The sequence below is a fragment of the Gambusia affinis genome, linkage group LG10, assembly GCF_019740435.1.
Source record: "Gambusia affinis linkage group LG10, SWU_Gaff_1.0, whole genome shotgun sequence".
NCBI lineage: Eukaryota > Metazoa > Chordata > Actinopteri > Cyprinodontiformes > Poeciliidae > Gambusia > Gambusia affinis.
In genome coordinates, this window is record NC_057877.1 from 26,621,606 (window position 1) to 26,638,186 (window position 16,581).

General features: G+C 36.7%; 2 protein-coding genes across 3 annotated transcripts in view; both read right to left on the reverse strand.

Annotated features, from left to right (window-relative positions):
• The window catches only part of LOC122838342 (glypican-1-like), a 41,844-nt gene extending 39,712 nt beyond the window's left edge, over positions 1-2,132 (reverse strand). Inside the window, exon 1 of the mRNA XM_044128917.1 lies at positions 1,489-2,132. Within this exon, the coding sequence (XP_043984852.1) occupies positions 1,489-1,639 (151 nt within the window). The 5' untranslated portion in view covers positions 1,640-2,132. The remainder of the gene's footprint in view (positions 1-1,488) is intronic.
• Positions 2,133-12,500: 10,368 nt separating this feature from the next.
• LOC122838740 (glypican-5-like) overlaps positions 12,501-16,581 on the reverse strand; it is a 74,161-nt gene continuing 70,080 nt past the window's right edge. For both annotated transcript variants that reach the window (XM_044129655.1, XM_044129656.1), the window contains 2 exons: positions 15,525-15,622; positions 12,501-14,244 (listed from right to left, as the gene is read on the reverse strand). In XM_044129655.1, the coding sequence (XP_043985590.1) occupies positions 14,146-14,244; positions 15,525-15,622 (197 nt within the window). In that variant the 3' untranslated portion in view covers positions 12,501-14,145. The remainder of the gene's footprint in view (positions 14,245-15,524; positions 15,623-16,581) is intronic.

Below are 16,581 nucleotides of genomic sequence, written 5' to 3' on the forward strand. Positions count from 1 at the left end.
ATATTAATAACTTGCGCGGCCATACAAGAGCCTTTTCATTGACACAACCTGGGATGACCTTCAGATTGTACGCAGCTTTCACGGTTGCTTTCTGTTAAGCAAGGAGAGACACAGAGCAACATAAAAGGACCTTAAAGTGGAAAAACAAAAACACCGTAGATTAATTACAGACACCTTGGTTTGTGTTTGTGGACAGCAGCGACCACAAGGAAATAAAAAAAAATAAGGCTTAGAAATGTGATGGGAGATTGATGGGATGTGAGGCAGACTGATTACTTGACTGCTTGGTAAATTGACTGATTGATTACATGCATTATTGCCTGTCTGACTGCAGAGTTGACTGACAGGCAGGATAGGAGGGAGTATCTCAAAGCCATCTCTTCCCTTGTTAAAATTAACCACAGCTTAGGCTGCAGTTGATTTATGGGCCTGGAAGGTTTTGAGCCTCAGGCAAAAATAAATTATTTCTATCAAATCGCATTCATAAACAGAATACTGTAAAATCGCAAAACACACAGCTTAAGTGCAACATTCAATTGGCTATAACATTTTAAAGACCCTGCATTTAAAATTGTGCCTCCCACTAATATGAGTGGATAGTTGGATGGGCTCCACCCGCTGGTTACCCCCACCCTCCGTGCCCCCGCCCCCAACCACACACACAAATACACAGCAAAGACGCAAAAAACAGCAATCAAAATCCGCATCACAACAAACAGTTATATTGCAAATGCATCCTCTCTTCACGGGTGATACTCTGCAGCTCTTACTTTATGCAAATCATATGCAAGGGAAATGTTACATCCTGCAGCCCCACATTAAAAAATACCAGAGGATACACCACTGTAGCTATCCAACAGCCATAAGATGAAAACAAGCAAGTTTTTTTTAGTGTATATATATTTAAATACCTGGAAAGACTCAGGTATATATATATATATATATATATATATATATATATATATATATATATATATATATATATATATATATATATATATATATATATATATATATATATATATATTTATTTATTTATTTAAATACCTGGAAAGACTCAGGTATATATATATGAAAATGTGAAGCTTAAATGCATCCCTGCTCCCAGCAGACAATGAAAGTGCCCCGGTGGAGCATATAGACTGGGAAACACCTCGTTTAGGATTCTCGGTACAGAAAAGTCAAGCCAACACACAATGAGATACATGAACTGCACTGCTGCCAGTTAGAACAACGAAACAGGGGATGAGTAACCCAAAACTTGGCTTTAGGTGGTGTATCATTATTCACGAACAAAACACTTTATGGTCAATGAAACTAATCCTCCATTATGCATCATTTTGCAGCAAGCAATTTATTTCCACAAAATGTTGTGACTATATAGGCTAATAAATATTCTAAATAAATAAATAAACACGATAATTAGTGTGTTTGTTTATTTTTTAAGCATTCAGATTATTACAAATCCATCACATCCAGAAAACTCACCTGAAATCTCAGTGAGGGGGACTCCCTCCAGCGTGAACCCCTTCCCGGTGTAGAACTGCCGCAGGTCCCCGCAGCTCCTGTCCGCCCCGGATACGGAGCCCGGGGCCGCGCATAAACCCACCACGGCGCACAGGAGCACACACAGGCGCATCTTCACACCTTCCGATGTCCGCCTTCTCTTACAAACCCGCAAAAAGGAAGATGTTTTCTCTGGCGTTCAGCTGGATCTGAAAGAGTTTTCAGAGTGCGTCCCGTTCACACCGCACAAAGCGCCGGGTGAAGTGAAACTCTGTCGGCGGCCGGTCCGGGCTGCTTCTGCGGGCTGTGGGTGTCAGGTACACCCCACTCCTCTTCCTACCTCTCCTCCTCCTCCACCACCACCACCTCCTCTTCCTCCTCCACTCCTGCGCTGCTGGCCGGGAGCTGCAGAGATGTGCGAGACAAAAGACAGAGGAGGAACAGAGGAAGGGAGAGAGCGCAGGTGTCGCTCAGTTAAAAGCTGCGGCTGCAGATCGGCGCCGACACTACCGCTTCATGGCTGCGGGCTGGAAAGCTGCAGGATGGGGAGGAAATGTTTTCAATTAAAGCGAGGCTTGTGAAAACAGGAGCTCTGGCCAGTGACTGTCCTCTCTTCAGGCTTTGGGACAATGAAATGTGTTCAGAGTGCTGATGCTTTCTCCCTCTCTTTGTGTGTGCTGCATGTTTGAGGGGCTAAACAGCGCCACCTCCAGATCGGTAAAGTAGAGATTACAAGCAGATTAGTGAGTTTTTTCCACTAATAATATTAATCATCCACTTTATACATGCAGTTATTTTTACAAATCATAGTATTGTAAACTGTACTATTAGTAGAGAGGTCTGCAACTGCAAGTGACTCTTTGCCTTTAATAACGTTAAAATAATATTAGAAAGCCAACTAATGTTTATTGTTTTTAGAATAATGTTTTGCTTTTTTTTTCCCTGCAATTTTACCAGTGAACTCCCAAAAGAATGATGCTGAAGGTGCTAAAAGGAACTAAAGTAAGAAAAAGTTTCAGATCCGTTTTCTAAAAAAAAATAATAAAGCAATTCATTATTAAACAGCAACGAATAAATGTCAACAAATGGTTCAGCTCCGGTCTATTTTAATGGGAAGTTAGTTGTTCTTTGTCCATTAGAAATTTCTGAGAACGATTTGAGTTAACAGAATACAGAGAAGATATTGATTATCAGCTGTCTATCAGCTTTGATCCCAGGTTTCCATGGTGATGTTATTGAATCCCAGTCACACTGAAAATCTGAACTGCTTCTGTTTACAGAACACATACACGACACTTCTTAGTAACTTCAAGAATCACAAGGCACAGTGAGTGTGGTATTTATCGTTCTGTGGTGAAAAAGGAACTTTTGATTTGTCATAAAAAATCTTTTTTTCTGTTTAATTTGAAGTTTTCTGGTCATTCGCAGGCGTCTGCTGCAAGAAGTGTGAGTCTGCTTGCTGAAATGTTTGTTTACCCTTACAATTTTCTTCTGGGGTTTTTGTTTTCTCACAAAGATAAAATAGAATACACATAAAATTTTGTTTTGAAACGACAGTTTTATTAAATTAAGAGGAAAAAAAAACGATCCAAACCAACCTGTGGAAAATCTTCCCTTCTGAACATAATACCTGTGTCATGAGGTGTGTGGTGGTGGCGGTGAGGCAAACGCAGTAGACCCAGATGAGATGAGATGAGGAGTTTAATGATGAATAATAAACAGAAAACAGTCCACAGACCTGGCAGCACTGCTGAGCGGAAGGCTAATGCTCACTACAGGTAGCAACAGGAAATTACGAGGACTCGCCAATAGAAACGTACATTGACGTAGGACCCGACAAACACACGGAGACACAGGTGACATTAAATACACAAGAGGTAATCAGGGAACGAGATACACCTGGGGACTAATCACGGGGAGACAGGACAACACAGAGACTCAGACACACAGGAAACTTGAAATAAACATACAGAAAAACACAGAACACGACAACCTGGTTATGTCACCTTTTGCAAAAAACAAGTTTTCAAGCATTTGTAAAATAATATAAATATGTCAAGGTAAGTTGGAATGTGTAAATTGCAAAAACAAATAATCTTACCAAGTATTTTTGGTTTAGTTTCTAGTGAAAATATCTTAGTTCCCCTTTTATAAGACAAAACTAACTTAAAAGTAACTTTACAGAAATATATATGGACTTGTTTCAATTCATTAATAACTTAGTAGTGATGATTATTTCACTTATAACATGTAAAAATGTTATAAGTGAAATAATGGATCTAGTACTTTTCCATCAATATTAAATAATTATTGACTTAAAACAAACTCTTGTTTAAAGGTTAATTAAAAGTTATTTTTGGTCTTATTTTATAAGATATTTGCACTAGAAACTAAACCAAAAATACTTGTGCTTTTGCAGAAAGGTGAAAAAAACAATAAAAATAAAAATAAAACACTGTACAGTAAGGACAATTTTGAATCATAAAAATAATTCAGTAGATTATTAAAAATCAGCCATTCAGATTAAAAGTAATGCACATCTGAGTCGGTTGAGTTAGAGACACGCATGGATACAATAACAGGCAATTTGAGGTCATACTACAACATTATAAACTGAATCTCAAAGTCTGGACTTTGACTAGGTCACTCCTGAACCCAGCAGGAAGGTTCAGCACTGCTTCATGTTTTCTCAGTGAGAGACGTTTGCAGATGTCGTCTCTCCCTGTAGTCAAACCCTCGGTAAAGGCTTTGCAGCTCTTTCCAGATGGATGTCAGTAAATCTGTTTATCCTCTGTTCAGTTTGTTTAAGTTCTGGAATAATGTGTTCCCTTTTAAGGTCTTTTAGCCTACTTAACTGTATCAGACGGGTTCTGTGTAATTGGTTGCTTGATTCTTCAGGTCGGAGTAATTATGCCTGGGTGTGGCTTGTGAAATTGAGCTCATCTATTTCTCATCACAAATAATTTATGGTATAACAAGGGAGGTATTTACTTTTTCTCCTGGGCTTGGGTTGCTTTATATATCTGTTACATTCTGAAATGAAATCATCAATGGAAAACCTGTTTTGTATTTATTCAGGTTACCTTGATCTGAAACTTTTAGTGTGATAAGACAGAAAATTGGAACAATGCAAAAATGCAAAATCTTACTAAGTATTTTTAGTTTAGTCTCTAGAGCACATATGTCAGAGTCAAGGCCCGCGGGCCACATCCGGCCCGCGAGAAGATTTTCTACGGCCCCTGGGATGATCTTGATTTATTATTAGAACCGGCCCGCAGCAAGCCGGCACCCCGTCTGAAAAAATGCGAGATGCAGTTCGATCCTCACAACGCGCACCTGTTCGATCCTCTGGCGCGCACCCCGTTCGTTCCTCACAACGCGCGCACCCCCCCCCCATCCGCTTACGAAGGCTTGGGCCGGTCCGCTGCACTAGACCGACTGCGTCATTTAAAAAAATCTCAATGAACATTCGATCAGTCCGGCCCTCGGCTTGTAGCTAAATTTTTTATTTGGCCCTCCGTCCATTTGACTTTGACACCCCTGCTCTAGAGCAAATAATGTACTTGAAATAAGACATAACTAACTTAAAAGTAAAATTTCAGCAACAAATAGCAGCTTGTTTTGAGGCAATTGGTCCTTAAAATTGATGAAAACGTTCCAGCTTCGTTGGCAGTTTATTTCACTTAAAACAAGACATTTTCTCTGCTTTATAATTGAAATAATCTGCCAGTTGACTCAAAACAAGCTCCTATATCTTGCTGAAGTTACTTGTAAGTTTGTTGTGTCTTATTTCAAAAGTACTTAGATATTTGGACTACAAACTAGAGCAGAAATACTTGGTAATATTTTGTGTTTTTGCAGTGATGAAATTGGTAAGGGGGGAAAACACTTGTTGATATATAGTTTGATTTAAGATGTAGTTGCTCTAAATCTCAGCTCATTTGGCAGGAAGTCTGAAAGCTGAAAGGATTTAGCCTAATCATTTCTGACGACGCACTGTTTAATTGACCTTCAGCCATCAAACTTCAGAGGAAATGCACTTACTTAAAAGTTGATGCAGAGGTCAAGATTAGTTATTTGTGAAAAGAAAAGAAGAACAAAAAAACTGAACAAGTGAATGCATGAAATACTGTGTGCAGAGAGAAGTACAAAGAGCCACTTAGCCATCTGCAAACACTCCTCGCTGCTTCAGTGTGCAGTTCTGCCAAGAGGCTGGTGACAAGTAAAGATTTGTTGCCTTTCTCTGGCTGGAAGACATGAGCGATGAACTGTCTGAGTGGCTCCAACCTTCACATACGTTATCAAGCCCATCACCAGAAGGCCGAGTGGGAAAGGTCAGCGGCTCAACTCAGAGTTTGATGGACATCCCCAAAAATTCATCTAAAAGAAAGTGTGATTTTTGGAACTATGAAGTGACAAAGGGTTTAAATTACTTCTCCTTACTTTTAAATTAAGTGCAAAGCTGAAATGTGCAAGATGATATTAACCGCAGACCCTTCCCGCTGTACGGGTCAGACTCCGGATTTGGCAAGTTAATTAATAGTATAATTTATTAGACTATAAAGAGATTAAAAGCAGAGTGTGCTGCAGTTTTTACACTGCAGTTCATGTCCACACAAAGAAGAAAATCCCACCAGAAATTCACAGCAGAAGTTTAATTTTTGGCACGTCTCAACCTTCCAGTATTCATTCAGAGTGATCAATGCAAACTTTTCATTTAAGAAAACATTTATTTCTTTGAGTCAGAATCTCTCCTTTTCCCTAAATACTCTTGATAAAATGTGTATTTTTGTTTTTTTGGTTTTCCAATGATTGTTTAAGGCAGGGGTGTCAAACTCATTTTCGTTTTTGGCCAAATCAAAATCATGAAAGCCCTTAAAGAGCCGGTTGAGCCAGAATGTTTTGATAAAACTTGTTCACCAGCTATTAAAATAATCATTGAATTGGCCAGATTTGACCCAAGGGCCTTGCGTTTGACACATGTGCTTTAAAGCATATTCTATTAAAAACCTTGGTTCCTGCTTCCACTTTGTTACATTATTAATCTAAGAATTGTTGCATGAATCAATGTGAATCAGCAAACTATTTGACAGGAAGACAGAATTTTATTTCTGACCTCTGTAATTAGTTCAGTGTTTAATTCAGCGTAAAATCTGGTGTTTTTAATCTTATTTGACCTCATAGCCTAAAATCCTCATGTTCAACTTCCAGACAACCCTTTAAAAACAAGCATTTGGTCTAGAAAACAGCCTTTGTTTTCTACTTTTGTGTACTTTTTTAAGTCAAAGACCAATAATATAACACTTTATTTCCTCAAATTGTAATCTGCAGAGGTCTGTGAACTCCACACGTTACGTTCAAACACCAACTCCTGTAAACTATCTCTGCAAATTAGACAGGGATCTTTTCTAAAAGCTAGATTTCTTTAAGATTTCATGTCGGATGGTGTGGACAAATTCAATCCCTAACCCGTAATCCGACACAGGAACATGTTAATTCTCTAGTCCGCACACTTGTGTCATGTCAGGCTAACGGTAAATCCAGCCAGAGATTTATTACTTTGGCAGGATAAATGCTGTTGGGATTAATGTGTGAGGAGGGATTAGAACATGCAAGCTATTAAGCCTTAAAGAGAAATACGTTGAAAAATAAGCTGCAACTGTTAGGTTTCCATTTCAGGAAAAAAAAAAAAAACGAAGAATGAAGCAGTTTCTGTAAAACATGCCTCTGATCTATTTAATGTTAGATTAAGACACCAACACTAGAAACAGTTTTTCTGCTCCAGACGCTCTTTGTTGGCCGTTAATCCACTGCCACAATGTGGATATTGTCTGTAGACAAGCGCAAGTATCATCTTGAGTTTCTACTTGGCACCTCACAGGTGAAGGATTTCATTGTTAACTAAGACAACCGCAGCAGCAATGTCAACATGCTGTCAGACGCTGAGGGAAAGCAGTCTGCACCTTCAATCCAAGGTTACGTAACATAAATAAATGAGACCTTTCATCAATACTCCCTTGAAACCTGGTCCTGGTAAAGTTTTGTGGTTTTGGTTTTCATTTTGAAACGTGTCATGGGAACGACGAAGCCAGCTGAGATAGTCAGAGCTAAATTAAACAAAACTTTTAACCAGTTTTATCACTTCACTGAGGTTTCAGCTCTTCTTCTGAACATCCAGTCCTCTTTCAGAATAATAAGCTCATTTTTATATACATATCTTCTTGGGCACCTTATATTCTCACAGCATCATGCAAATGCATCATATAATCCCACACTGCAAAAACACAAAATCTTACCAAGCATTTATATCTTAGTACACTTGAAATAAGACAAACTAACTTAAAAATACCTTTTCATCAAGATAAACAAACTTTCTTTAAGCAAGTAATTAATATTGATTTTTTTTAAAGTTCTAGTTCCATTGGTAGATTATTTCACTTACAACAAGAGATTTTTCTTATATTATAAGTTCAATTATCTGTGAGTGGAACAAGAACTTTTACATCAATATTAAGGAATGATTTACCTACAATGACCTCCTATATCTTGGTGAAAAGCTACTTTTATTTAGTTTGTCTTACTTCAGGTGTACTAAGATATTTGCACTAGAAACTAGAACAAACATACTTGGTAAGATATTGTGCTTTTGCAGTGTTAGTGTCTCCCAGTAACACACTCAAGTGTGAAGATGTCAGAGAGAAAAGTAATAAAAGACAAACCAGCCCAGCCTGCTGCAACCTGCACATGCCAGTCTGTGTGTGTTACAGTTAATTATTTTCTGCTCTGCTTTGTCTCCTCTGAAGCCAAATATCTTTCTCTATTTATGCAGGTTTGAAGCCTTCTGCGCCTTGACACACACATCAATCTGTCTTGGTGGCATCGGCGATACAGCAGCGTTCTAAATACGAAGACAAATCTGGGGCAAAACACACCTACACATGCTTTAATACCAACAGAGTCATAGCCACGATGAAAATTTGATAGCCTGCCTGACGCTCTCGATCCACGCTATCCGTCGTTCAAGATAAAATCTCCCAGCCTCTGCTAATAAATAGTGACAGAACGGCAGTTACGTGTGAGCGAGTTGAAACTCGACGAACGGTGAGGTTAGCGCTCCAAACACAGAACAATCAATTTAACTAATAGGTAAACTAATACAGATTTGAATCACAGCCAGAATAAATCACAGCCAAAGGCAGAAAAACAGAACAACATTCCTGTTAGTATTCAAAGAAACATGTTGATTTATAATGTCTCTAACTTTTTAAATTTAAATGATAAACTCTCATTGCAAAGACAAAATGGTCCTATTTTTTATTTTCCTCTTTAGTTGCTTCCTCAACTAAAGAGGAAGCATGTCACATATTTCACCTAAATAATGGTGGGAAAGTCAGAATTGGACTACTTATTATACTAAAATAAACGTAAATGTAAATGTCCAACAAATTGTTCAACTAAGAGTAAAAAACTATTTTTAAAAAATCCTCAAGTACTGAGTAACCGATCAAATTTTTAAGCATTTAATATTTAAAAATTAGATAATCAGACAGAACAAAATATAAAGTTAAGAGGAAATTTTGGTATTTTAAGGACCAAAATGACAATAATTTATGTAATAATGAAAAATAACAAAATCAGGGCAAAGAAAATGTTTCCAAATCATTTTCTTTCAATAAAAAACTGATGAAACCTTAACAAAAACTGCAGGTCTGCGTCTGGTGGCCTTTAGGTTAAAACATGTTTGTTTTTCATTCAGCAGGTAGAAAATAAAGAAATTTTACTCAATTAAGGGTAACGATACTTCATAAAAACAATTACTCAAGTAAAAGTAAAAAGTGCAGCGTGGTAAAAATACTCCTAAAGCACATTTTTTAAAACATTACTTAAGTAAATGTAGGTGAGTACAGGTAACTCAGGTGGGGAAAAAAATACCACCTCATTTATCTGAACCTGTCTGTGACACAATATTTATCTACACTGTAAAAACACAAAACCTGATAAAGTATTTTTTGTCTATTTTAATTATTTTTTTTTGTTTTTACGATATAAAGCACTTTAAACTGCTTTGATGATGAAATGTAATATACAAATAAACTTGATTGATTGTTTGAAGTCAACAAATACTTAATATTGTTAAAACGTATTAGTTCCATTGGCAGATTGTTTCACGTATGAGAAAAATTGGAATAATCTGCCTCTAATTGAATTAGTACTTTTTAAAATCAATATTAAGTAAATATTGACTTAAAACAAGCTCCTAATTCATTTTTCTCTTATTTCCAGTCTTCTAAGACATTAAAACTTGAAAATTGACAACAACAACAAAAAAACCTCCTTTGTAAGATTTTGTGTTTTTGCAGTGTACCTAAAAACTGAAAAGCCTGCTAGCGTAACTGTGGCCTTGTGTTGTTATTATTGCAGATGACAGAAACTGTGGTTTAACTGGAATGTGGGGGAACAAATAGAAATGTGTTCAAGATGCAGCCGCTCACAGAGAAACCTCCATTAAAACAGCCCTCAGCGAGACGCCTTATCTCTCACTGCTCCAGCTGGTGTGTCCCGATACTGGCTCTAGTTTACATGAGGAGGATGCCAACTGTGAAAACAGTCTATCGTCAATATTAAATGAGTCCCAAGCAACCAGTGCAGATATAAACCAAACCACCATTGCTAAACTTCCATCCATCCATCCATCCATTTTCTTTACACCCTTCTTCCCTAATGGGGTCGGGAGGGTTGCTGGTTCCTCTCCAGCTGCGTCCCGGGCGAAAGGCGGGGTACATCCTGGACAGGTCGCCAGTCTGTCGCAGGGCAACACAGAGACATGCAGGACACACAACCATTCACACACACTCACACCTAGGGAGAATTTAGAGAAACCAATTAACCTGACAGTCATGTTTTTGGACTGTGGGAGGAAGCCGGAGAACCCGGAGAGAACCCACCATGCACAGGGAGAACATGCAAACTCCATGCAGAAAGACCCCGGGCCCGGAATCGAACCCAGGACCTTCTTGCTGCAAGGCAACAGCTCTACCAACTGCGCCACTGTGCAGCCCTGCTAAACTTCCATCAACTGAAACTCCGGATCACTTTATAAACCCAGAAGCAATTAGAAACAATTCACATTCATATAGCTCATATGTAAAAGTGGTGTCATTAAAACAAGTGCTTGGCATAAGGATGTGAACGTAATAAAGATAAATCGCAGTCGTTTGTGTTTTCTGAGCAGGGTTTTTAATTTTGTGTTTATAGCTCAAACATCAATAAAGCTCTGATCAGCAACATGTCAGTCTGTGTACGTTGGCGGCTGAACACCATGGCGATGATGAATACGTTTTATAGCTCCACCATCAATCATATATCTGAGCCAGGGTCAAACTAATTAAGAGCTCTGATTTTATTAGACTAGAGAAGAGGATGGATATGATGAAGGACAGAAATCTCATCCGTCTACTGCTTCTTTTGCCATTATTTTTTTATTTTTCTTTGAGCAACACTCCAAAAACATAAAATCTCAACAAGTATTTTTTGGTCTAGTTTCTAGTGAATTTGAATAAGACCAAACTAACTTAGAAGTAACATTTCAGCAAGACACAGAGGCTTTTTAAGTAAATAATTCCTTAATATTGATGAAAAAGTGTTAGTTTCACTGGCAGATGAATTAATTTAAAACATGAGAAAAAAAGTCTTGTTAAAAGTGAAATAACCAGACAATTTTCATCAATAATTTTGTCTTGTTTCAATTGTATTAAGATATTTGCATTAAAAACTAGGCCAAAATTATGTGGTGAGATTTTGTTTTGCCATTTTAGCCGAAATGTAAATAAGGACATTTTTAAAAATGTATTAACTCAATAAAAGTAACACACAGAGACATAAAGAAACTAACAATTCATATTTTGGGGAACTATTTTCAGGATTAAATTTGGAAATCAATCTCAGTATTATTTTTTTTCTTGGAGGTTTCATTTCCTTATATTGTGTATAAATTTGCATGAAGATTTTTTTATTTATTTTATTTTTCCAGTTATCTAATGTTGGAATTGTGACTAAGCATTTTAAAATTTTCCAAAGAAAAGCCTCAACATTTCTTACTTACCGCCAACTTTAAAAAAAAAAAAAATGTAAAACCCGCCAAATGTAAAAATGTACCTTTTCAGCAAGATATAGCAAGACATTTTTTCCTATATTATACGTGAAATAATCTGCCAGGACATCTAGTACTTTTTAAATCAATATTAATGAATTTTCTGCTTAAAAGAAGCTGCTAATTCTTGCTGAAAACCTACCTGTAAGCTAGTTTGTATTATTTCAAGTGTACTAAGATATTTGCAGGAGAAACTAAAAACAATTATTTGGTAAGATTTAGTGTTTTTGCAGAGTTTCGATCTGAATCTCACCCGTCTGCAGACAGAATAGATTATAAGGGAGCCTTTATGCTTCAGAATAATGAAAAAAAAGAAAGATTTCTTTTGCACAGAGATAGATATTCATGTACAGGTGACCTTTGACCCACATAAAGTGATTTAACAGACAGAAAGGCTTATGTGAATAGCTTGTGTGGCTCAATAATACCTATTTGGTCCTTTTCATGGAGTGATATTTCGTGCTCTTCGAAGTGTTAAGGTCAAACCTGATGCACACTTAAACTAACTCGACCACAGAACCAAAGAGAAGTAGGCAACAAAATCTATTCAGGAGGTTTTTCCACCTTTGGTTTATCCTTCTAACTTTGATCAACTCCATACAGTTTATTCAAGACAAAGCTCTAGTTTGTATTTGGAAACTGTTTTAATAATAAGGCTCATGTAAAATGATGATTAGTGGCACGGCAGGGCAGCAGCAGGACTGTGTGTGGTGCAGCAGCAGGAATCACATTTAGGTTAATGGTTAAGTTTTCGTCGTCGTCGTGGTTTTCAGAAAGACGTGGCAGAGCTAGCAGGTTGCTCGCACAAATCACAAACATGACTGGACTGGAAGAACTGGCACACTTGGATGTAGTAATTTATTTATTTTACTTTTTTACGACGACATAGCTGAGCTTCATCCCAGCACTCTGCTGTTGTAGAACAACAGAAAGTCATTTCTGTGCAGCTGAATATGAGTGGTGTTGCTCCAACTTTTGCAGAATTACTAATATCTGTCATAAAGTAGTAGATGGTTACAAAATACTTTGTTTTACTATCACTTACATACAATCAATTATTACACCTAAAATCCAGAAATATTCATCATTTCATCAGCCTAATGATACAAAAGTGCTTCATATGCCTAAAAATACTGTATAAGAAAATAAATCTTTTATATTCAAACATAACCTTGCAAATATGAACTTGGTGAAGCCTTTTTATTTTTAATTTTTTTCCTACCACAATCTAAATACAACCCTCCTGTGCACATGTACATTTTTACACTCAAACTGAGAACGATGGGAGAGCGTTTCGTCTGGCAGATAAATCATAAATACAGTGTATCAAGTGAGATTTTGGTGAATACATATTTGCTCAAATCCAGTACTAGGCTTTCTCTCCTGGCCCAAACACTATCAGAATATCTACAGCCTAAATTATAATGTTTATTCAATTAAATTGTATTAATTTACTTCCAAACGTCTATTTTCTTTTTCTGTAACATTTCTCTTGGCTGTATTGCTTCCCATATATGTCTGTGTGGACGATTGACGTTTCATCCAATCAAATTTCAGTCTCTAGGTATGCTGCCAGGGGAAATCTAATCTGCCCAGGCAGATTAGATTAGAAACAATTAAATAGACAATTTGGACCCGTTGCAGCCCCATCTCCCTGTTGGAGGGCGAAAAGCTGCTGGCTGACGATGGCTAGCATTGTTTTTAGCTGTAATCAGTATAAAGTGCTAAAACCTAATTGTACACGTGATATATAAAATGACAACTGAATAACAAGGTCAGGAGAAAGTTTTAAATAGAAAAAATAGTGAGGGAGAGGGAAGTAGTTCAGCTATGCTAGCTTGTTCAAGAGTTCTAATAGTTCAAGAAATCCAAACATTGCAGGGCATGATGACAAAATATCCAAAATGATACCTTTTGCAGTCAGATTATCACAAAGTCTTCCAGTGGAGATAAACCCTGCAAGGCGAGACCAGTGTGCACAGACTGACAAGCAGCAGAAGCATCAGATAAGTTTGTTCAGGTAGCCTTTTTAGAAACAACCTTCCTGCATGCTCCATCCTCATTTTGACAAATATTACATGTTTGCAGGAGTTTTGCTGTAGTGTTGTGGTAACAAAAAGGTAAATGTAAATTAATTTCTTGACCATATTGAAAAAAGAAAACCCATTACCATCCAAGTATTTTACCATTTTGTTTCACAATAAACTCAATGTACACATCAGGCTATTATCTATTGAACCTCTCAATATAAATATATAATTTATATATACTTGTATTTACAGCTTCTCCAAAAAAAAAAAAAAAAAAAAAACATCAGTAATGCTGTGCGAACTATCCTATCACCATTAGGTAGGTCAGTTACAGGTAATAGTAAAAAAGGTGTTCTTTGCACCAGCAGCTCGTTCCACCAGTTCGGCTGAACCGTTACGTCTCCAACGTGGCAACATGCAGCACGCCGTTCTCCTTCAGCCTTCTCGCTCGCTTCGTCGTCAGCGGGGTTCCCATGGCGACAGCGTTAGGAGCAGAGGAATAATTAACCCAGTCAGGGGTTCAAAGGTCGTCGAATGGGCTGATCCGTGAACAGCCACCTGAAATAAAAAATAAAAATAAAAACACAAGTAAGGTGGAATAATGTCAATAAAAAAAAATTATGTCGTGCAATAACATTTTAAAGATGCATCTCAATAAATTTCAATAAATCTGGGTTACTATTACCATTATTAGTAGATTATTAGTTATATAACACAAATTAAGAATAATTTATAGGTGTACATTGTCAAGGAGTTGGTAATTATTCTGATGCTGTATCTCCATCATTATTATAATATTATAATAATAATAATTATTATTATTATAATATTATCTGTAGATTTTCTTGTCTTGTTTTGAGAGTTAGTTTGTAACCATTTTGTCTGAGTAATATAATTTATTTGTTGGCTCTTTAGCTCAGTATATTGAACAGGCATGAATATTATATGATGGTTTTAATTACAAATTTTTGAATTAATTATTGAGTCAGTATAATGTGTTTTATTAAATAAGGATTAAATAAGCGTTCACTTCTTCACACTACAGCTAATTATTTTTGTTTTTGGTTCTGTATGTTTTCTCTGTCCTACTGATTGCTTGTTTGTCTCTGGTTCAGGAGCGGCTTAAATTAAAAAAATATTACCTTTATAAAGTAATATTCAGAACGTTTGTAGGTGTGGTGGCTTATTAAATCTCCCCCAAAGTGGGATTTGCTTCACAATCCTCTCAAGGTTGTTTTTCCTTCCACTCAACATTCCATTTATAGGTTCTGCTTTCCTACAGCATTCTTACTTTTTGGTCTTATCCTAAAATATTCCCGTTTTCTAAGAAGCTGAACATTGGGTTTTCATCCACTGTAAGCCTTAATCACCAAGGGCTGTTTTTTGGAAATGTTTGAACTGAAACTACATTTTTGTGGTTTTCTTCAGCACTATGTAGAAAAGGGTGCAAAATATTTCACTTACAAGATAATCTGTGACTTTCATCTTTTATTCTACGTCATTATCAGACTATACAAGGATCCGTTTGAGCCACATGTGTGAGAGAAATAAAACGTTAAATCTCTGTTGCAGTTGGGTGATTAAAACAATATGTAAGCTGTTGGAAAAACAGACATTTAAGGGCTTCAGTAATGTAAAACCGAAGATATCTCTTATGAGATCCAAAAAAAGATGGCAGAAGTTAAGAAGAATATCTTTCTAAAAACATTTCCAAGTGCTGCATTACTTGAACCAGAGCAAAAAGTGAAAATGATCCAAAGTATGAGGATGGATTTCAGAAATGTTGTCCTTTCAGTAACTTAATCTGTAAGAAGTGTAAAAAAACTGTATTTCTTTACCTGGGGAGGTGAATGTTGAACTGGAGGAACTGGGCGACGAGGAGCGACGGGAGGCGAGTCTTTTGTTTCTGGACTACGACCGCTTGAAGAATCGTCACCTGAATGTAAAAACATTTAAAAAGTCATTATATAGACTGTAGTAAAACCATTAAAAAAAATCATGTTTGTTTTTGTATACTTTGGATACTCTCTGACCCACCACTGGGAACACTTACAAAACAGAAAGTCATGTTTTCGAATTTTGAAGCATATGAGGAAATGAGACAAAATAAAATTCAGTCAGAAAATAATCTAACAGCAAAACAAGAACAAAGGACCAACTACTGTCTGCTTATGTAAAGACTAACTGATGAGAGTAGTTACTGTTGTTTATTGCAACTGCTGTTAAAGTTCCATGCTTTTATTTTGGTAACGTTCTTTATAAGTTTGCTACGGTAACAGAACACAGTTCTAACTGAGAAAGTTAACCGCAATAAGACAGCAAAATTTCCTAATCAGGACATCATACATAAAATAAAACACTGGTCAGTAACAGCCAAAAAAAAAAAAAAAAAAAACCTGAAGAAAAAAAAAAGGCAGGAAAAAAATCAGGAATGGAGGAACTTGAAAAACCCAAAATGAAACTTTCATCTTAGATTAGCTTTGACAGAAACAAAAATATAAAAATAATTCATGTAAATTTTACACAGCTTCACCACTAAATAACTTTGTGCTTCAGCGCAGCTACATGCATTCCTAGCAGGTAACACTGAATACAACAAATTTTTTTCCAGTAAATCTCGACAAAACAAGATAATTACCGCCATGTGTCTTTACCTCTATAGCACTACCATTTTATGGAGCTAAAACAAATCAAGCAAAGAACATCTGCTGCTGTAAAAAACAAATCCTGATTTGTGAAAATGTTTTCTATTTCTGTTTCTAGTCTTCTGATTGCACAAAAAATCTTGCACAACTGAAAGTTGTTTTGTTGCTGATAAAACATGAAAGATTTATGGATTTCACCCCAAACACCCACAGGCTGACAGAGCGCAGCCTCTCATATTAGATACATAAA